We start from the raw sequence: 23238 nt of genomic DNA on the forward strand, positions 1-23238 counted from the left end.
TGCATATCTCTTTCTGTAATAAACAATAGCGATGCCCTTAACTAGTATCCAGCTTTGGAAATTTGAACAACTTGCAGTTTTTGTGTGAAAATGGAAGAGTTCATAAATTTGCAAATAGCTTCTGCTCACCTGCTTTCATGCTTCAAGAATACAAACAACTGAGCAATAATTCTTCTGGGAAGCATAATATTCAGGGGCCAGATATTGATTTTAACAATGAGAATAATATGAAAGCTTGTACATCAGAGCATCTTGTTCCCCTTCCCACCAGTGCTTCTTATTCTCAACTTTGGAATGATTATATTGCTAAGTTGGGCAGAGTACTTTGTTCTTTCCTTCTTGCTCCGGAACATACAAGATCTCATAATGTGCAAGTGTCAGCTGGTCGAGTTGCCATGCCAGTTTCTTCAGTATATGGTGAACTTGCAATTAAATGGTTCATGAGGGTTCTTCTTACTGTGTTCCCTTGCATTAAGGCTTGTTCAAATCAGAATGAGTTGCCAAACCATTTAAGGTGAAGCTTACAAATTTTGTGCAGTAATTCACCTCATATTTTTGTTGAAAAATCTATGTTGATATTGATAATAATTCTGCAAGCTATATGTGTTGATCTAATACTTCTTCCGTCTCAAATTGTTGGTCCTGTATTCCATTTTTGGAATGTCCCAAAACTTTGTTTTGTTGCTAAAATTAAAAGCCATTAATTTATTGAGTTTCCTATTATGCCCCTACCAAATGCAAGCACTTTAAATGATAAATTTTTTTTTTTTTTGGAGAACTTTGTTTAAGGGTAATTTTGGAAACTTCTATATTTTAATTAAGAGACAAGACAATAAATGATGTCTACTTAAAAAGTTGAGTTTTCTAAATAGGACTAACAATTTGGGACGGAGAGAGTATTTACTTCATTTTCTATCATATCAAACTCTTTTGTTAAGCCTGTTTTTTGTTTGTATCATCTACTGCAGGATGTTTGTCAATACTTTGCAGTGCTATGTTCTACAAACGTTTAGGAAGGTTCTCGTTTCATCAACCGTGTTGCTGGAAATATTTCGGGAAGAGGGGATTTGGGACCTTATCTTTTCTGAGAACTTTTTCTACTTTGTGCCAGCTTCAGAGGAGTTTTCTGGAGAGTATTACACATACAATGAGGGGTCCCCAAGGAAGCCTGAAATATATGCTACTTCCAGTAGTTTTGACAGTCAAGAATCTTGTGGGGTTGAAGTTCTGCAAATGGAAATAATTTCATTAGTGGAATTTGCCGCAACTTCTAGTGGTAGTGCACATAACTTGGTAGGAGCTTCTTTTATCCTGACCCTTTGTATGACATACCTCTCTTCAATAAGCTTAAATGTTTTGTCTTTTGCAATTATTCAAGTGTCCATCACAATACATGGTGCATTAATTGTTCAAGACCTTTATGACACTAAAATGTGATTTATGGATAGAAAAATAGATTATAGGCAATAATATTAGTTCAGGTGTACATGAAGGCAGAGAGAGGCAGTCAGAAATGTCTTCTGACAACTTTGTCAAAAGCATGGCTAGAGGATCACAACTAGCTCAATGTCATTGTTGAATCAAGTTTTTTTGTAAGTTGACTTGGTTGTTGCTTAGCATCAAGCATTATTCTTGGACATAATGTCTCTTGCTACCTAGCACCTACATGTATATTGCGAGGTTCAAATATGGTCTACATAATTTCACTTTGTATCTTATGTTAGATTCACTATTAAAGAACTGTCATGTGTCTTTTGAATTGGTAACTCCCAAGTTTGATCTTCTGTGCTTCAGAAAACTGCTTGAATTTTCTGTATAATTAGAACAGACAATGTGATGGGGAGTTTTGATGATCGGTAAAATGGACCATTTTGAGTTGTTTTTAACTTTTAAACGATCTGTGTATTCAGGCAGAAGTTCCAATTGACGGTAGTTTGTATAATGCACTTCAAGTATTCATTGAGTTGAACACATTTTACAATTGTGTTCATATACATGTGTCATGTGTGTGCACCATTGTCTCTGTATATGCTAGGAACATGAAACAGTTGGTCAAAGTTTTGGCCCTGTGTTTTGTGTAGCAATTTCAAGGAGTTTATCTCTTTGTTTGATTGCAATATGGTGCTCTTGTAGCGCTTCAGACTTATCTTGTATCAGAGCATTAGGAATTTTACTTACCTTTTAATTTTTTTCTTCTGTCCTTCCCCTTCATGCAATGGCAGCCTGAATCATCTGCTTTGTTAGATGCACTTGAACAATGTGCTTGTAATCCTGAGATTGCTGGTGTTCTTGCCAAGAGTCTACTACACATAATACAGCTTGCAGCTGAGAAAACAGTTGCTTCTTTTAAGACACTCAATGCAATTCCCCGGGTGCTTAAAGTTGTTTGCATTCAAGCCCAAGAATCTAGAAGGTCAGGAAATATGGGCCCTTCTATTGAGGTTAATTATGCAGAAGCAACTCAAACTCAAAGTCATCAGAAATCTGATTCACATGAGATAGCACAAAGTTGGATTAAATGCATGGAAACATCCATGGAGCTCTTGACGGAATTTCTCTTAATAGCAGATGATGCAAGAAGTTTAGTTTTGCACAGTTCCACATGTATTGATTGTTTGTTTGATCTATTCTGGGAAGAAGGTTTAAGAAGCCGTGTACTTAAGCATATACTTGAGCTCATGAAGGTATTACTCTATAATTTTATTCTTCTGATTTCCTTATTGCTAGTGTTAAAGAAATTGAACTGATGTTTCTTTTCCTTTCATATTTTTTATTACCTTCTCAGATAGCACCATTCAGTGAGGAAAATCAAAAAGCAAAGTTGCAGTTATGCTCCAAATTTCTAGAAACTTTTACTGAAATAAAGGAACGAGGAAAAAATTTTGCAGATCTTTCCATTGATCTTTTAATTGGAATGAGAGAGATGCTTCTGACTGATCCAGTGGTATATCACCCTGCAGTGACTATTTTCTTACTTTTAATAAAGCAATATTTTAATATGTATTTGTGTGTGCGTGTATATGAAAGTTAGCTCAATATTGTTTTCACATTCTGATGTCTTACGGATTTGTGTTACTTCAGTACTATCAGGCTTTGTTCCGTGATGGAGAGTGCTTTTTGCATATTGTGTCTTTATTGAATGGTAACCTTGACGAAGCGAATAGTGAAAAGTTGGTTTTGAATGTCCTCCAAACTCTGACCTGTCTGCTTGCGGGTAACGATGCCTCAAAGGTAACCTATGCAATGTGGTCAAATGCTTCTTTGTTATATGTATCCTATGCAACAAGTTGTTGAAATTGATTTATGCTATATGATTTATAATTTTCATTGCTTGCTTTAATGTTGTTTGGAAACAGTGGAAACTATATCATGAATTGATTGTCTGCCTAATATATGCACTGAGGTTTTTTAATTAGTTATGAATTTGCACATAGAGGCCAATTATTTTGGTTTCTGAGTGATATTTAGAAAAACTAGCCTGTAGGAGTTGAAGTTATATTTGTAGTTACTTCGATATCAGAGGGTTGTTTGGAATCAGATGGATTTCATTTTGAAAAATAGTTTGGTATTTTTATAGGTCTTTAATTATTGGGGTGGCTGACATATGGCATGGCCAGAAAATGAACATAGTGGAATGGAAAATTTTAGGCAGATAGCGGACTAGAACAAAGATTATTGGATTAGAAGGACTAAGTTGAACCTGGGTGTGTTGAGTTACTTGACTGAATCTCAATCTGGGAACCTGTTTCTAAACAGTTTTCAAGACAGAGTATTACAATACTGCTATTAAGGTAATTAAGATTGTTTATGTAATTATATTGTGAAGAGAAATATTCAACATGATCTAACTGTACTGTACACAATTTGAGGATGCACAGGCTTTGAGGCCAAAATTGATATCGTAGTCAGCAGTGCTAGCAAGTTTGGCTAAGATGTACTGTTACTAAAAACATATGTGACAGATTGGGTTGCGGCGTTTGGATATTGTTCTTTTTTTTTTTATGTTCATGCTTTAATGGACTCCTGTAATTTTTGCGCTTGATTGTACTTTTCCCTGATGTATCTTCCTGTATACTTAAGTGACTCTTTTTGCATATTTAATATATTTTTCATTACTTATATATATAAAAAAAAATTCATGACACAGTTAAATATGTCAACATGATCTAAATGTAGTTGTTGCTCTCAACAACTACATTATCAGGAATTGAGTTGATTGAATTAAATAGATGATTTGGCCCTTTGCTTCTCATGGTAAGGAATGCCTTACTTGATAATTTCTAGTTGTTTTATTTAGCTGGATTATTTTATGGTTTGTTTTGCTATTGCAAATGTTATGGGAAATTTCTTTCTCGATTATTAAAAATGTCTAGGTGCTTGATTATACAGTGTTCCCAATATGAAGCATTGCATATCATTTGTGTCTCCACATTTTGGTTTTCCATTTTGGTTAATGGTTACCCTAGCAGTTTTTAAATAGTTCACGAGGGTTGTGACAAGGAGATCTTTTATCTCCACTTTTATTTATTATGGTGATGGAGGCATTAAGTAGAATGATTGGTAAGGAAGTTGAAGGGGGTTATTTACTGTGTTTTATTGTTGGTGCTTCAAATCATAACTCTTGTTAATAATTTCACATATTTTTGCTGATGAAACCTTAGTCTGTTGGCATTTGAAATGTGTATTTATTTGGTTTCAAGCAATGCCAGGTTGAAGATTAATTTGAGAAAGTAGGAATTGGTTCCAGGTGGTAATATACAGAATGTGGAGGATATGATAAATATTTTGGTACTTAAGGTGTCAAATGTCCACTTGAAGTATTTGAATTTTCCTTTGGGTTTTACTTTCAATGAAAAAGCAATCTGGAACTTTATTTTGGAAAAAAAATCGAGAGGTGTCTGGCCAGTTGGAAGAAATATTATTTATCCCAGGGAGGTAGAATTACTTTATCAAAAGTACTTTATCTAATCTATCTACTTTCTTCTTCTCAAAAAAAATAAAAGAAAATCAATCTGCCTTCTTGTTCTTTTTTTCTAATCTAGTGAGTGTAGTTTGTCATATTGAGAAGTTGCAACATAATTTATTATGGGGTGGTATAGGTGAAGAGTTGAATGAAATAATTTATTTTGGGGTGGTGTAGGTTGAATGAAATAAACTTAGTGAACCTTTGCAATATTGAGCACGGTCATTAAAAATCTGATTACTTTTATCAAGCAATTATAGAAAAATGGCTTTGGCTATTTGCTAAGAGAGAGAGAGATCTTCTCTAGAGAAGGGTGGTGAATAAGAAGTTAGGTAGCATGTGGGGAGGATGGGGTTCTAATCCTATTATCGAGCTTTATGGTGTTTGCTGATGGAAATACATAGGGAGAGGATGGGGTACTTTCTCTTGGTTTAGTAGCTTTAATGCGGGAGCACTAGAGTATAGTTTTGGCACAATTATGGTGTGGAGATCAAGTCTTAAGGAGGCTCCCCACCCTCCCCCCTGAATTGTATTGTTTAGCACACAATAGAGGCTTATCATTCATTGGGATGTAGTTCTGTGGGAGTCACACAAGATTGGGAATTGGAATCTATAGCTGCCTCTATGGACTTACTATAATACCCCTAAGTGTGGAAAGGTGGAGTGGATGAATTGTGTTGGAATCCATCTAAATGTAGTGTTTGAATTTAATATTTTTACACGGTTCTAAATTTCAAAGGGGGGCTTGTCTTTCCCTCGGGAGGGCATTTGGAAGCCCAAGGTTCAATCTATAGTGGCACTTTTCTTTGGACAGTGGCTTTGAATGAATTCTCACCATGGATAATCTCATGAAGTGACATGTTATTGTGATAGATTGGTTTTGTTTGTGTAAGAAGAGCAAGAAGACTGACGACCATTTGCTTATTCATTGTTCGTTGGTTTTTGGCCTTTTTAGGGTCCAATGGATAATGCCATGTGGTGTGGTTGACTTGCTAGCTTGCTGGCAAGGTTGGTATGGTTGACATTGTAGTATAAGCATTTGAAATGCGATACCTAATTGCCTTATGGAAATTATTTTGGAAGAAGGAAATGCTTGGAGTTTTGAAGGGCATGAAAGATTGGCTTTAGAACTGAAGTCCACATTCCTTTGATCCTTATACAAGGGGATATCTGCTTCAGGATAGTTTTCCATTTCTAATCTAATTAAGACAATTGATCGTTGTAATTGTTGATGAATCTCTTTATACTTCCTGTATACATGGCTTGTGCCCCTCTGCACCTTTTTAATGAAATTTTAGTGAGACTCTTTTTGATTGGTCTCGGGCTTGGGGACTCACGACTAGTGATTCTCTCCCTTCTTTCATTAGCTCTCTTTCTCTTTGTAATTAATCTGTGGATTGGTTTTCTTTTTTGTTTTTCCTTCTTGTATTTTCTGGGTTTGCTCTATGTTCTTCATGCATAGAGTAGCCTTTCGTATATATAACATTTTTACTTATCAAAAAAAAAATATATATATATATATTAGGTGCATAGGGTTTAGTTATAGTTTCAAAGGCAGGCAAGTTTGTCTTAATCTCTGATAATTTTACTCCACAATTTTTGAAATTCTTGTGGAAATGTCTTACGCTCTAAGAAGTTGTAATTATAATCATTATCAGCATTTGCAGTGTGTTTTTAAATCTTGCCATGTCTGTAATTGGATAAGAATCTTACGAGGCATTAAAGGTGTGAATTGAGCCTAAAGTCTTATCAATAATCATGTAGCGGTTTGCCTATTACCATTACTTATCCCCCCAAAAAAATGTTTATTTTTACTTATAAAAATAATAAAAAAAATTCATTAAATGAAAAAAAAAAAATGCAGTCTACAGGAAGTATACTACAGAAAAGTACAATCACAAAAGGACAATAAAAATCACCTTAAAGTGAAGCTATCCATCATCAACAATAAGTCTGAAAAAAGCTTGGGAAGAAGAGTGAGCTCTATGCCAGGAGAAGATTGTGCTCAGCAGCTATGACTTTAGAAGGAGAACCAAAGACTCTTTATCTCCAAACATCCACAAATTCCTTTCCCTCAAAATAAGAAATGACCCACATAAGACTTGAAGGAACTGCATTCCACACAGGCAGCATGTCCTTTTTAACTGTAATACCCAGCCCAACAACGTGGCAGGTCCCCCCAAAAAATTGTAGAGGTTTGCTTTTGTTGGTGGTAACCTTTGAGGTAATTTAGATAACTTCTCTCTCCTTTCACATTTGGGACTTGGAGTTATCTTACTAAGGACTCCTTTGTTTCTTGGTTGGTAAGTTTACACACGCACCTAGTGGGTTTTGAACCCACAACCTTCCACCTTTCTTATGGGAGGAGGAGGTGGCTGTTTGATCTAGAACTCAGTAGCTTCCCCCTCCCCATAATGTATTCTCTTCCATTTGCATTCTTCTTCTCATGGTATTCTTCTACTTTATTTGTTCTTCTGTTGTTTCTCCTCTTAAAGCTTGATTGATAAACTCAAGGTGGCTTTCTTTCGTAGTTGTTACAATGCTCAAGTCATTGCCATAAAATTAGTAAATTACCAATTTTAGGGCAATGACTTGAGCAATTGTAACAAATAGCATAGATGGTTGTGATGAGGACGGTGTGTAGCAGTAATGAACGTGGTGGCGGTAGTATTTATGTTGATAGGGTAGGTTATTTTCAGTGTGAGCTGTTGATCGACCGCTTTTAAAGGTGTTTTCACCATATTATGTTTGTTTTTTACCTTGTACTGGGTTTGCGTTATTGTGTTGAGATGAATTTATAGTAGTATTTTCCTTTTATTTTTCTGAATGAACGGTCCCAATACCTTTCTAATTCTACATTACTTTATGTTTTGTAGGCTGCATTTAGAGCTCTTGCTGGCAAGGGTTACCAGACATTGCAAAGTTTGCTGTTGGACTTTAGCCAATGGCATCCAGGAGAAGGGCTAATGAATACACTGCTTGATATGCTTGTAGATGGAAAGTTTGATGTAAAATCAAGCCCCATAATAAAGGTGATTCTTAGCCAAAACTTTTTTAGGTTCTTGATATTTGGTTATGCTTTTGGATTACTCAAGTTTCTATTGATGATTTTTACATTTATGCTGAGTTTGGGCCATTCAATTAATTTATGAGTCATGCATCTCATATATAACTTTTTTTCTTTGACTCAGAATGAAGATGTCATCATACTTTATCTTTGTGTTCTACGGAAGGTTGGTGATTTGTTTCCCTTCTATTTTCTCTTTTTGTTGATCCCCATTTGCATGATTTTATGTTACTAATATGTGAAATTGCGATTTTCTAACATAATTTTGTCTCATGCTTGCCATTTTCTGATTGGGCAGAGCAGTGAGTCGTTGCGGCATCATGGGCTCAATGTGTTTCAACAGCTGCTTAGGGATTCCATTTCTAATCGAGCGTCTTGTGTCAGAGCAGGAATGCTAAACTTTCTTCTTGATTGGTTTTCTCTAGAAGATAATGATAATGTCATCTTGAAAGTTGCCCAGTTAATTCAGGTCATTGGTGGGCATAGCATATCTGGGAAGGATATCCGCAAAATCTTTGCCCTCCTCCGAAGTGAGAAAGTTGGGAGTAGGCAACAGTACAGCTCACTACTGTTGACCACTGTTTCGTCAATGCTAAATGAGAAGGGACCAACTTCCTTTTTTGATCTCAATGGGAATAATTCTGTAAGTGCTTTTTCCAGCCTAAGTAATCCCAAAGAACAATCACATGTAGATTAAACTCTTGTGAAGTTTATGTTTATTATACCAAAAATTTGCAAAAGTTTGTGGACTGTTAAATCTGGGTTGTTTTCCGATATCAGAAAAACCTGCTACATTTAAGGATTGTATTTGCATTTGGATACCATTCTGTTTGACCCTGTTTGGGTCAGCTTATTATCATCCTTAACTGGAATATACAACTTTTTGATGCGTTACCTTTCAAGTTACATTTGAACTTTTATATAATAAACAAAATAAGCTGAAGAAATTGATGCAAATAAGCTGGTGTTATTTCTATTATTAAGTTCAAATTATTGTCTTTAAAGCAATTTTGGGTGCAAAATGGGAACATTTATGAAATGAATCTGCTGGAAATCCTTTAGAAATATTTGTTTGGATTGGCATAATATATTTGATCTTGGAATTGTAGGTTATACCTGATTTTTCTCTTTTATATCTTGTAGGGGATCGTAATTAGAACACCTCTCCAGTGGCCTCTCAATAAGGGTTTTTCTTTTACATGTTGGCTTAGGGTAGAGAACTTCCCAAGGAGTGGAGCAATGGGTCTTTTCAGTTTTCTTACAGAAAATGGTAGGGGGTGTGTGGCTTTGGTTGCAAGGGACAAGCTTATTTATGAGGTAAAATATACGTTTTCAGTTAGGAAATTCTCAGTGTTTCATTTCTATTCGATCTGAAATTGTGTTTTTGTTAATACAATCTGATTGCACATGTTCAAATTTTGATTTGTTGCATTCTGAATTGTCTTGGCCTTTATGTACTTTTTACGTTATTAAATTTACTGCCAAAGCATGCAATTGGTGATGATTTTTTCTTGCCTTATGCAGACATTAAATCTGAAGCGACAATGTGTCCCACTGCATGTTAATCTAGTTAGGAAAAAATGGTATTTTCTTTGTATAACTCATAGCATTGGAAGAGCTTTTTCTGGGGGTAGCTTATTGAGGTGTTATGTGGATGGTGATCTAGTTTCATCTGAAAGATGCAGGTTCTAGGCCATCTCTATTCTTATTTATTCATCTTTAGAAAAAGGTTGTAAGATTTATTTTTCTCAAAACAGATAGAAGTCCCTAACAATAATACTTTTTGTGTCAGATATGCAAAAGTTAATGAATCATTAACAAGTTGCACAATTGGTGCAAAACTTAATGTGCCTATATTTGAAGAAGAAAACACTTTGGAGTCAATCAAAGATTCAGTTCCTTTTCTTGGTCAGATTGGTCCTATTTATTTGTTTAGTGATGCCATTTCTTCTGAGCAAGTCCAGGGTATCTATTCCCTTGGACCAAGCTATATGTATTCCTTCCTTGAGAATGAAGCAGCACCTTTTTATGATCACCCGTTGCCTAGTGGAATTCTTGATGCTAAAGATGGTCTTGCATCCAAAATTATCTTTGGACTCAATGCGCAGGTTTGCTCTCTTACATGAAAGAATAATTATCTCTAAGTTTACTGTTTTGTCTGGCTATGAACTCTAAGAAGTTAATTTCTCCTTTCAGGCAAGTGATGGAAGGACATTGTTTAATGTTTCTCCAGTGTTTGATCATGCAATGGATAAGAACTCCTTTAAAGCGACTGTGATGCCTGGCACACAATTGTGTTCAAGACGCTTGCTGCAACAGATAATTTACTGTGTTGGCGGTGTATCTGTGTTTTTTCCTCTAATCACCCAGTCTATTAAATATGAGAATGAAGCAAGTGCACAATTTGAACATACATTGCTGACACCTATCACAAGAGAGCGTCTCATAGCTGAGGTTATTGAGATAGTTGCTTCGGTCCTAGATGAGAATTTAGCAAATCAGCAACAGATGCATCTTCTTTCTGGATTTTCTGTACTTGGATTCTTGTTGCAATCGGTTCCTCCACAGCAACTTAATTTGGAAACACTTTCTGCTTTGAAACATCTCTTTAATGTTGTTGCAAACTCTGGTATATCTTAAACTGTTCCTTGGTTTTTATTTAGCTGGCTTCAAATTCATCTGCTAATTTTCTTATTTCTTCTGTTGCCTTTTGGTCAGTGAATTCCTAAATGTATTTCTTGTGTGTTTATGATTTTCCATTCCTTCAGGCTTGGCAGAGCTGCTTGTCAAAGATGCTATATCTAGCATATTTCTTAATCCTCTTGTCTGGCTCTACACATCTTACAAGGTTCAGCGTGAATTGTACATGTTTCTCATCCAGCAATTCGATAATGATCCAAGGTTGCTTAAGAGTCTATGTCGGCTCCCTCGTGTTCTTGATATGATACGCCAATTTTATTGGGATAATGCAAAGTCTCGATTTGCTATTGGCAGCAAGCCTCTTCTGCATCCCACAACCAAACAAGTTATTGGAGAGAGACCTAGTCTAGAAGAAATACATAAAATCCGCCTTCTATTATTAAGTCTTGGCGAAATGAGCCTCAGGTATAGTTCCTTTGTCAGATGAGTGTGTTCTATGGTCTGCGAACATGTACTTGCTGTCATGTTTCCACTTGTCTGTTGTAGCAGGTCATTTTTCATCTTTTTCAAGTTTCATTTAAAAATGTCCTGGCTTTGAGGGACAAGATTTAGGTGTGTTGAAGCTAAAATACTAATTTTTGAAGTCCTTATATTAATGGATTTTGACATCTCCTACATCTTTTGTTGCTGGTTTCCTGGGGTTCCTGGATTCCTTGAGCTTTCATTAATTCTTAATTTTGGTTTTTTATTTCTTTTTTTTTGCGCCTTGCTCCTTGTATACACCCTCTGTACTTGGGTAGCACCCTTGCACTTTTGTTAATGCATTATTTACTTCTAAAAACAGTTTACAAAATGTCCTGGGTGATATGCAGGCAAAGTATTTCAGCAGCAGATACAAAAGCTCTCATAGCTTTTTTTGAGACGAGTCAGGATATGTCATGCATTGAGGACGTTTTACACATGGTTATTCGTGCTGTTTCTCAGAAACCACTGCTTGCTCCCTTTCTTGAACAAGTCAATACCATTGCTGGCTGTCACATTTTTGTAAATCTTCTTCAGAGGTTAGTTCTCAATGGTTACAAATACAATAATGGATGAGGTGATGACCTTCTTCTTCATTGTTCTATGGCATATGAGTTATGGTCTATGGTATTTTGTTTGTTTGGTATCCATTGGGTTATGCCGTATAACGTTAGTGAGCTGTTAGTTTCTTGGCAAGGCAAGTTCGGTAGACATCGAAATATTGATTTATGGAGGTTTTTGCCGCATTGTTTGTTCTGGTGTTTATGGCAAGAGTGGAATGCTTGATGCTTTGAGGATTGTGAACGGTTTATTCTTGATTAAGGCTGTGTTTGTTTCGGGTGTAAATGAAATTGAGAAAATATTTTACACCCTGATGTGTGTTTGGGTGCACATGAAAACTCAGTCAAACTGAAAACCATTTACTTTGACTGTAAAATTTTGCCTCTTCACCCGTAAAATCATTTACACTCTCAATTTACCTTCAAACTTGAAGAGAGAGAGAGAGAGAGAGAGAGAGCTAGGAACCCAGCCAAGTTTCAGACCAGCCCAGATCGCACCGCCCCACCGCCCAAATCACGCCACCCCACTGGACCAGCCAAGCTTTCTCTCTTTTCTCTCTTCTTCCTCATCTCTTCTTCTCTTCCATTTTCGACCTCTGCTCCATCTCTGTCAAACCCAAGCCTAGATCCTCCACACATCGATCTCGCCACCTTGACCCATCCCTCAACCCAACGATCTCGCTGCTCAACCCATCCCTCACCCATGCAGTTGCTGCCCTCTTTGGTTTTTATTTATTTATTGTAAAGTAACATTTGTTCTTGGGTTTTGGAGGATCGGTGGTGGGTTGATTCATGTGTTTGTGGGTTTTGATGGTGGCCGATTGGGGGTGGTGGATCGGTGGTTGGGGTGGTTTGTGGGTTTCAATGTTGGTGGGTTGTGGGTTTTGATAGATGGGTTTTGATATTGATTTTGAGATTGATGGGTTTTGATTTTGATTATGATTTTTTCAGGTTAATTGGTTATGTGGTGGTTGTTAATGGCTGGGTTTGTAGTGGCCGGTGGTGGTTGGGTTTATGGTGGTGACTGTGGTGGCTGAGTTTTCTAAAAATAAGTTTTTACATGCATTACCAAACACTAAAAATACTTTACCGGCAAATTTTCCAAAACACAAACAAACAACTAAAAATATTTTTCTTTTTGTAAAATATTTTTACACTTGGAAAACATTTTACATATTGCCAAACACAACCTAAGTCTTTCTTTTTCCGTACTCTCCTTGATTGGAGTTTAGTTGTGCCATTTTGTTCTTGTTTATCTCTTCTCGATCTTTTTGACTGTTGTAATCTGGGTTCTTGATTTGTGTCGCTGTAGTACACTTCTAGTGTACTTGGTTGGCTTTTCTTTTTCCTTAATAAAAATTCTTACGTTACTTATCAAAAAGAAAAAGGAAAAAAAGGATGAGGTGATGAACTTTGACAATGAAGTGATGACCAGCTCTGTTTTGTTTCTTAGAGTTGGAATTCTTGTCCGGTATCATTAATGTCTCCAATCCTTTGTTGAACATGTTCCAATCTATTAACCATGCCAACTATCTTCCTCCTAATAAAGATGACTGGATATAGACAGATTTGAAGACATTAATTGACATGCAACTTTTGGAGACAATAAAGTTTACTGATATTTGCTTGTTGGGATAGGTGTAACAATATAAGGTGGGGAAAAAGAGTGGTAATGACTTTAGGGATAAATCATAAAGGTGGGTATGCCAGTTGAATAGCTATAGTACAATAATATATGTAACATATATCAATGGCTATATTGTATTACAGCAGCTCTACTCAACTATAATATGACAGCCTCTAACATCTGATTCTTTTTGAGGTTTCAACTCAATTCTGTGATTTTTATTCAATCCTTTCCGATATCTATTATTAAGAAAATGCAGAAAATAATATCTTTTTTTTTTTTAATTATCAAAAAAAGATATTATTTTCTGCATTTTCTTAATAATTTAAAATTCAAAATGTATTTTTGTATGGTTCATATACTTTATTAGTTTATAATAGGCTCTAAACGGAAGGTCTCCTATATTTGTTAGTAAATGTTTGGTTGTCATCCTCAATGAGTAACATTGGATTTATAGTTAAATTTGGAGACTATACAAACTATTACATGTTAGAAACTTTCTAAGTTGATGAGTAGTCATGTTTTATAAAACTTTCTGTATATATATTTTCTTTTGCTACTTCATTCTCCTTACATGAAGTAGCCTTGTTTAATAAAATTTTTCTAACTTATCGAAAGAGAAAAAGTCAATGGGAGGGCTTTTGAAACCAATTGTTTACTCATGCTTTCATAAGAAAGAGTGGCAATGGTTAGTGAGATATGTTGTGGGGAATGGGTTTAAAATACAGTTGATATTCTCTTTTGGAAGTCAATTCTGAATCATTTGTCGGTGCATTTTCCAGAACCCACATAACATTGAGCAACTTCAGCGTATTCTCACCAGGGAAATTCTAAGAGTTTGCTTCGTCTGTAAATTTTTTAATTATTCCACCATGGTCTAACAAAATTTATGTAATTGCAAGTATTATTCTAATTCTGATATTAAAATTTATTCATTTATAAAACTGTTGCAAATCACCAATGATGAATCATCATGGTATGAATGAATTTCATGTTTCTTTTAAACTTAAGAATAACTTGTGTTATTTTTTTAATGATTTATTGACTTATATGTTATTTTATTATTAGTATTGTCATTATATACTGTACAATTTGCATTTCACTTCTTTTACGAATATGCCAAGAGCTTGTAGCTTAACTGACACCTCCTATTATTTCCAGTGGAGACATCTAGGGTTCAAATCCCTCTCCCTATTGTAACCATCGAATAAATCACTTTCTTTTACGAATACATTATAAATGATGTGAAGTCTGGCATCCAGCTGCAAAAGCAAGCTTTGAAATCATGATGTATGACATCACTCATTCTAATATTGTTATCTTTAAATTTGTCTTTGACAGGGAATCTGAGCCTATTAGATTGCTTAGCTTACAGTTTCTAGGTAGACTTTTGGTTGGTCTTCCATCTGAGAAAAAGGGACCAAGGTTCTTCAATCTATCCGTTGGAAGATCCAGATCGCTTTCAGAGAACCCTAAGAAAATCAGTTTAAGGATGCAACCAATTTTCTCAGCCATGTCGGATAGGTTGTTTAGGTTTCCACTGACAGATAATTTGTGTGCCACCTTGTTTGATGTTCTTCTTGGTGGTGCTAGCCCCAAACAGGTAATTACATTATTGTGAAACCACTTTCTATTCTACCTGTGTTGTTGCTTGTTAGTATTCAATTTTTTAGGACATATTTTGGGTACAACAAAGAGGTCAAGCCTTCTTCCCAGGAGGGACTTTAACTTTGAATTAGAATTGTTGTTTGCAGGTGTTACAGATGCAGAACCAGCTTGACAGGCAGAGAAACAAGGGGCATAACTCTCATTTTTTTCTTCCTCAGATACTAGTACTCATTTTCAGATTCCTATCATGTTGTGAAGATGTGCCTGCAAGAATGAAAATAATCAGAGATCTACTTGATCTTCTTGATTCAAATCCTTCAAATCTTGAAGCTTTTATGGTATTAGTACAGTAAAGTTTTGATACTATATTCATGCTTATCTTAATGCTTAAAAGTACCGTCTAAATACTCAATTGCTGCAAACAGGAATATGGGTGGAATGCTTGGTTAATGGCTTCTATACAGCTGGATGTGATAAAAAACTACAAAGTTGAGTCACGAAATCAAAGTGACAATGAGATAAATGAACAGCGTCTTGTGAGGAACCTCTTTAGTGTTGTTCTTTGTTATTATATGCATTCTGTAAAAGGTGGCTGGCAGCAGTTGGAGGAGACGGTGAATTTCCTTCTTTCATACTTTGAGAAGGTTTGTTGGAATCTTCACTATGCCATCAATATCTTCTTTATTTTATCTGTAATTCTTATTTAAGTCACTATTACACTCAAAATATCGGTTTGCTTAAATATTGTTGCTCTGCAGGGAGGTGTCTCTTATCAGTACTTGCTTCGTGATATATATGATGATTTGATACGGAGCCTGATGGACTTATCTTCTGAGGAGAATATCTTTGTGTCTCAACCATGTAGAGATAATACATTATATCTACTAAGACTGGTTGATGAGATGCTTAGCTCCGAAATCGATCTTAAACTTCCGGTATACAACTTTGAAGACTTCATGACTAGATTACTGTTGTATTTAATTTATCATCATTTTTAATTTATACTGTTTGCTACTATTTTTCCCACCCCAACATTCATCCCCCCCACCCCTCTCTCCCCAAAAAATAGGGGGATAAAAATGAATGTCCTAAAAATCACATTAAGCATTTATTTGCTACTGACCTAATATTCTCTCTCTCCATTTCTTTGGTTGACCCACCTTTCCACAATTTCATGGCAATGTGCTCATTCTTCTGATTCTTATGGATAATTGATACCAGATACTAGAAATGGTCACTTGACTTGCACTTGGACGTCAATAGTCACTATACATATTCTCTATTCCTAGTTGTGTTAAAATTGCGTAGATTTTTCATTGGTGTTAATAGAGTTAGAAAGATGGTATAGGGATAATATTATGTTGTACAAATATTACTCTTCTAGAAGAGTTATTCAAGAGATGAGGTGTCCCTATCATATGTCACCATCAAGAATATTCCCCTTCTTGTTGTAAATAACTCTTGCATACATTATAATGGGTGGTTTGAGGGCTGGAATTCAAAAATTTCTCTCTTTCTGTGCAATTTCTTTATCATTTATTCCCTTTTTAAACATAATATCACAGCCATAAAACCCTTGCTTCAGATTCTTTCTTGCATTTATTTCCTTTCCTTCTAGTCTTTCCTCTTGCCCTTACATGTTTATCCTAACTTGAGTTGAACACTACTGGGCTGAGTACTTGGTTTCTGGACATTTGAATGTCATTGGGTGTTGTGTGAAGATGAGGTAATGATTCTCGTCTTCACCAACATTGTTGTGACCATTGTTGGTTAATAGGTTGTTCATGGAACAACAGAACCAAGATTGTGGCTGCTGGGTTTGTTGATTCCCGATGAAAAAGAGGTACTTCTGGGGTCTTCCATAGTTTCTTGGTGAGTCGGCAGGGGTTCCTTGGCATATCTTGTTTATCTTGGTAGAAGTTTGGCCCAAGCTTGACCTGTTTGACACAATTTATTCTGGCTCAACTCGAGTTTGACCTGATTTATTCTGATTTGACCTGATTTTGATCCAATCCAATATATTCCTTCTCAGGCTATTCCGGTGTTGGTTACATTTTGGTTGGTTTTGGTATTTTTCAGCCGATACAGACTTTATTTTGACTGGATCAAGTGTTTTTGGCTGTTGTAAAGCACATTTTGTCCAGTTTGGGTGTTTCGAATGAAACAAAGCATACTTCAGTCAGTTCGTGTGTATTTTTCAGCTGATTTAAAGCTTCTTTAGGCCGGTTCAGTGACATCCTTTGTTGCTTCCAGTCATTTCCACCATTATTAATCTCGTTTAGGCAGCTTGTAAGGTCATTCCACTATCCATTTCTACTGTCTGGCCTAATTTTTTTACTTGTTTGCTTGCACCATGAATGCTAGACTAAACCTATTTCTTCGTTAATTACTTTGGGTTCTCCCATGACATCAATTAAGTTTATTGGAAAGAACTACATCTATTGAGCCCGATATGTTGTGATATTCTTTAAGAGGAAAGGGGTTATTTGATCATCTCCAGTATTACACACCATCATCCTCTACTCCTGTAGTGATGCAACTAGTTCAGACGTTTTGACTACCTTTCCCACCTTTGCTACCTTAACAAGTCTTTGGGATCAAGAACTACATCTATTGGGCCTGATATAGATAACACCAGAATTTTAGAAGACAGCAATGGTAACCAATGAAGTTTGGCATGGCAGATGATAGCAACAGCAAACTGCAAAGTCTTGTTTGGTGGATGGCATCAATGGTGGTTGAATATGATGGGCAGCTCTTTAGAGGTTACAGTGGCTTTGATACTATGTTTTCTAGGTTGAGAACTTGTGTTTAAGGTTAATTATTTACCTTAACACATGTAAATGTTATTTATAGCTTAATTCCAAAGCAATATAACTAGTTTGACCCTATCACTAATATATTAATCAGAATATCTATTGAGTTACACACACCTGATGGGTCTTGACTCTATGACCTCACCTTCCACCTTGCTCTTACAACAGGAGGAAGTGCTGTTTCTGTTAGATTTATTGGCTATAGTTCTTGAAATTACATTGTTGCTCTAGTGAGTCCTTAGGGTGCTCTATAATACAAAAAACAACCCACTGTTAAATTGAATGACTAGGATGGGCTGATATAAATTGCTATTTGAATTACATAAACTACATTATGTAGGTTTTGAACTTTGGTGTGGTAGTTGGATGCATGATATCTTTATCTTTCTAGTACTTGTCTGAGGTTTTGATCTTAGTTGTTTTTAGATAACAACATTCCATTGCTTTGAAAGTTATGGTTAACTGATGCCTATCAGCATGCATGAAGCTCACATTGCATTGTCATTTTATCAAATGGATTTTAATTGTCTATTTATGTACTTTGTTTTTGACCTTGCAGTTTCCAGCAAGTAGCGCTGATTTTTCTCTGGACTCCTTAGAATTAGATTGTCACAAAGATTTTAGCTCTGCTTTATACGAGATTTTGCAGGAAGAGGTCGATGACCAAATATCCAGGTATTGCCACTAATTTCTTTCCTCTTTCTTTTTTTCCTTCTTCTTCCCCTTTTTCTTTTCTTTTCTTTTTTTTTTCCCCAGTTTTTCCTAATGGTGATATCAATTTTTAGTTATACATGTCTTCGTTTTCTTGTGCAAGTTTATGAGATTGTTAATTTAACCATGTCTTTGGGCAAGTGTAGGGTTGTCTGGCAGTCATTGCAAGTAATAGGCTACGAAAAAGGATATATTTATTTATTTTTCTTTTGTAATTGTTAAGCTAGTTACACATTAATAATTTAACCACTTGAAAACTGGTATAATTTTGGATAACAACAAAATTTGGATAATTCCCTTGTGCCTTTTAACAAACAGGCAATAAACCATGTATTTTGCACATGCAGCCTTTTTTTAATAAGAATTTATCATCAGATTAAACTTAAATGAATAAAGTGCCTCTTCACACATTCTTTGTATATTTTCCATGGACTAGGGTTGCACCATTTTTTTTACTTTTTAAAGAATTTTAGTTACTACCACCGAATATCTTGGTTCAAGTGGACAGGGGGGTAGGGGTTTGTGCTGTGGTAGCAGCACTTCTTAGATATTCTAATCATTCTCCAAAAGAAAAAAAAGAAAAAAAAAAAAAAGGAATTTTAGTTACTTATAAAAAAAAAAAAAAAACACAAAAGGGAAAGGTGTACAAACCCCCTTGTGGTTTATCTATAAAATACAAAACCCCCCCTGAAGTTTTGAATGTGATACTTTATCATCCATTGGTATTGTTTTTTTGTGTAAATCATTACGTCGAAATAAATAGTGAGTTGCTCATGTGACGACACATGTCCATATTCAAAGCATCATTTTCACATAAATGATACCATAGGGTTTTTTTTTTTTTTAATTACACTAGAAACCCCAGAGGGTTAAGTATTACATAATTAACTGTTTACATATAAAATAACATTATAATGGGTTAAGTTTAAGTTTTTCACTCAAAACCTCAAGGATGTTGTGTTTTTTTGAGGAAATTACAGCAGGTTTTGTGGTCCCTCTAATAGGTATATGGGAATCTAATAGTTGGAGGAATGAGGCCACCAAATCTAACTCCCTATCAAAAGATCAAACAAATCTAACATCCATACTCCTCATCACCCTCGTAGTTTGCCTCGTAGTTTCCTCCAACTATTACGTCGTGGTAGGGCTAATGCATATGACGATGTATATGGTGTTTTGTGGGCTGGCTTACATAAGAGATGCAGTGATGACATTTGATGGTGTGTTCTTCTTATAGGGTTTATTTGATGCAATGAACTTTTCTTTTCATGATCTTTTTAGGTTTGTTTGTTTTTTCCCTCCACTTTTCTTTCCTTTTCACATACACATTTTTGAAAATGTGGTGCTTATGTACATCTTTTATGATTTTTTTTTTCTTTCCAGGCTTCAATTCCCGATGCAATGATTTTACTTTGTTATTTTATTGTCACTTCTATTTGTCTTGTGATTTTTTAATTAGCCTTATTTGTTGTTCTATTTTTTCATTTCTAGAAATCTACGGGGTGGCAAGCAGCCAATCGCAAATGATGATGATGTTTTTGATGAGAAGTGGTGGAATCTATTTGACAGTTTGTGGGTTATTATTAGTGAGATGAATGGTAAGGGACCAAGCAAAATGTTACCTAAATTTTCATCAGCAGTGGGTCCGTCTTTTGGCCAAAGAGCACGTGGCTTAGTGGAATCACTGAACATTCCTGCTGCGGAAGTGGCTGCCGTTGTTGTATCAGGAGGCATAGGCAGTGCGTTGGGTGGAAAACATAACAAAAATGTTGATAAGGCTATGCTTTTACGAGGGGAGAGGTTCCCACGCATTATTTTTAGACTTGTAATTCTATACCTTTGCAAATCTTCATTGGAAAGAGCATCACGGTGTGTCCAACAGGTCATTTCACTTTTGCCATGTCTTTTGGCTGCTGATGATGAGCAAAGCAAAAGCAGATTGCAACTTTTCATCTGGTACTATTTCTTTAGTCTTGGAAATGACATCTGAACAAGGTCATAGATTTGGAATTTGTTTATCTAGGCTAGTTAATTATGGTAATTTAGTTAATACAAATGTTATTTCCCCCATCTGATGCACTATCCACTAGGAAGTGACTTCACTTAAAATTGTGGCCAGGGCTTTGCTTGCTGTTAGGTTGCAGTTTGGAATGTTAAATGAAGGTGCTCGTTTTCATGTTATATCACATTTAATTCGAGAAACCGTCAACTGTGGCAAATCATTGCTTGCTACTAGCATTGTGGGCAGAGATGACTCCACAGATTTGGGCAGCAATTCAAAAGAAACAGGATCAATTCACAACCTACTTCAGAAGGATCGAGTCCTTGCAGCAGTAAGTCTAAAGTTTTATTAGTGTTGGTGTACTTGTTAATTACTTTATGTTGTTATAGTGCCACAAACAAAATTTTTGCTGAGTAGCCTGAGTTGTGTAATTGTTTGATGCCCCATTTATCTTAAATTCTGGCCAATTGCATCCAAGATTGAAGTGGTTCTACAAATACTAAGAGCTGTTGTGGCCTAGCAACTTGTACATCCAAGTCACATAGAAGGCAATGAAAAGAGAGATAAAATAACCACCTTTAACATTTAATTATGAGGACAAATTTTTGTCATGGTTGAAATGAAAAAATACCCCCTGAACTTTTGGTAAAAAGCAACTGAACTCCTGATCTTCTAATTTGAAATTTGAAGCCCCTGAACTTGGAGAAATGCCCAAATTGATTTTTTCTGTTTAACTTTTGATCTCCCTATGTTTCATTTGCATTAAAAAAAAGTTCATTTTAGAATATGTTTAATAGAAATTCTGTTTAAATTAAAATATAATCAAAGATTTTTTTTTTTAATGGAAGAAATGCCCAAAATTTTAAAATAAGAATACGCCTTTTCTCAATGGAAGGATCGATTTGGGGATTTCTCATGTTCTAGGGCTTCTAATTTCAAATTAGAAGATCATGGGATCAGTTTGATTTTGAATTTTGATCCAAAGTTTAGGGGGTGTTTTTGAGTTTTACCCTTTTATTATTGCATCCATGCATTGTATGTATCAAATAAGTGCAAATTGGTGAGTTCCTCAGATCTTTTCCCCATTGTTCTAGCTAACCCAACGCTGTTAGCCATACTTAAAAAAAAAAATTAACACTCTTAACCATACTTGCATTGTCCATAATTTTTTTTTTTTTGGGTATAATAATGTGAAAATAAACCAGTTCAACATCTCACATGCTGGATATGCCACTGACCCTCATTCTTTACATGAAAAATGATTATCTCCTAAGCACTGTTGATTAGCTAATCACTCCTTTTTTTCCCCCTCACTACTACGTTGCTTAGCGTTTAATTGTCTAAGTTCATTCTTCAGGTTGCTGATGAGGCAAAATATATGAAGACATTAAAAACTGACCGTAGCAAGCAGTTGCATGATTTCAACACTAGGATGGATGAAACTCTCTCTTCAGAATTGAATAACAAGAAAGCTTTTGAAGATGAGATACAAAGTAGCTTGACTTCCATTCTTGCTTCTGATGAAAGCAGAAGAGCTGCATTCCAGCTTACTTATGAGGAGGAGCAGCAAAATGTTGCTGTATGTGTGCAGCTTCAGCTTCCAGTGTCATTGAAATACTTTATTATCTTTTTTTTTCTTCTTTTCTTTGGGGAGGGGGTCGTTTCCTCAATGCCCCTTTTTCTCTTAGAAATTATCTTTACTGTTTCATCAGTATGCTTATAAATAAAAAGTGTTACTTTGACAGGAAAAATGGATACACATGTTTCGTGCTTTGATTGATGAGAGAGGTCCATGGTCTGCTAATCCTTTTCCCAATAATGCTGTCACACATTGGAAGCTTGACAAGACAGAAGATACATGGCGACGCAGAGCTAAACTAAGACAGAATTATCGTTTTGATGAAAAGCTGTGCCATCCTCCCTCCACTGCCTTTAGCGATGAGGCAATTCTTCCTGCTAACGAAAACAAATCTGGTTTTGTGGGCTTAATTCCTGAACAAATGAAGCGTTTTTTGCTGAAAGGGGTACGGAGGATAACTGATGAAGGGAGCTCGGAATCCAATGATTATGATGCTGAACAAAGTGGACATAAGGCCTCCATCCCTAAGGATCCTTCAGATACTCAGGGCTCTGAGATAAAAGACAGTAGTGACCTGAAGGATGTTTTGCAAGACATAAAAGATTCTTCTTCCTCTTCACCAGAGACAGAAGCTAGTGAGGTATGTGTGACTATATGCAAGAACTTAGAAAAGGAGGAGGGGGGGGGGGGGGGGGGGAGATAACTGCATTGCTTATGTCTTGTTGCCTTTTCAGGTTCTTTTGTCAGTTTCATGCGTACTTGTTACCACAAAGAGAAAATTAGCTGGCCATTTGGCAGTCATGAAAGATGTCTTGCATTTCTTTGGTGAATTTTTGGTTGACGGTACTGGAGGATCATCAGTTTTTAAGGACTTCCATGCTTCAAGCAATTCTGATTTCACCAAGTCTGATCAAAAGCAGAAGTTTCTAAAGTGGCCTAATTTTGATTTGGTACCTGAGAAGGGGATCACAACTGATAATTCTGATCCAATAAATGAAAATGTGCATCAGAAACAATTAAAAAATGTTAAGCGCCATAGGAGGTGGAACCTAGGCAAGGTTGGGAATAACTGTCAATTTCTTTCTGTGCTTTACCTTTATTTCTCACACATCTGATTTCCTTCAGTATTCTTTTTCTTTTTGG

General features: G+C 35.8%; 1 protein-coding gene across 4 annotated transcripts in view; it reads left to right on the top strand.

The window, feature by feature from the left end:
- LOC115959707 (BEACH domain-containing protein B) overlaps positions 1-23238 on the top strand; it is a 43893-nt gene that overhangs the window by 9935 nt on the left and 10720 nt on the right. For all 4 annotated transcript variants that reach the window (XM_031078216.1, XM_031078217.1, XM_031078218.1 and 1 more), the window contains 24 exons: positions 53-514; positions 969-1293; positions 2223-2684; positions 2786-2944; positions 3082-3231; positions 7840-7995; positions 8155-8196; positions 8329-8673; positions 9174-9347; positions 9555-9715; positions 9823-10138; positions 10227-10659; positions 10799-11135; positions 11543-11731; positions 14721-14982; positions 15134-15325; positions 15413-15631; positions 15746-15922; positions 18363-18478; positions 20006-20470; positions 20634-20847; positions 21874-22095; positions 22262-22735; positions 22830-23153. In XM_031078216.1, the coding sequence (XP_030934076.1) occupies positions 53-514; positions 969-1293; positions 2223-2684; positions 2786-2944; positions 3082-3231; positions 7840-7995; positions 8155-8196; positions 8329-8673; positions 9174-9347; positions 9555-9715; positions 9823-10138; positions 10227-10659; positions 10799-11135; positions 11543-11731; positions 14721-14982; positions 15134-15325; positions 15413-15631; positions 15746-15922; positions 18363-18478; positions 20006-20470; positions 20634-20847; positions 21874-22095; positions 22262-22735; positions 22830-23153 (6376 nt within the window). The remainder of the gene's footprint in view (positions 1-52; positions 515-968; positions 1294-2222; positions 2685-2785; positions 2945-3081; positions 3232-7839; positions 7996-8154; positions 8197-8328; positions 8674-9173; positions 9348-9554; positions 9716-9822; positions 10139-10226; positions 10660-10798; positions 11136-11542; positions 11732-14720; positions 14983-15133; positions 15326-15412; positions 15632-15745; positions 15923-18362; positions 18479-20005; positions 20471-20633; positions 20848-21873; positions 22096-22261; positions 22736-22829; positions 23154-23238) is intronic.

This window comes from Quercus lobata, chromosome 9 (genome assembly GCF_001633185.2).
Source record: "Quercus lobata isolate SW786 chromosome 9, ValleyOak3.0 Primary Assembly, whole genome shotgun sequence".
Classification (NCBI taxonomy): Eukaryota; Viridiplantae; Streptophyta; class Magnoliopsida; order Fagales; family Fagaceae; genus Quercus; species Quercus lobata.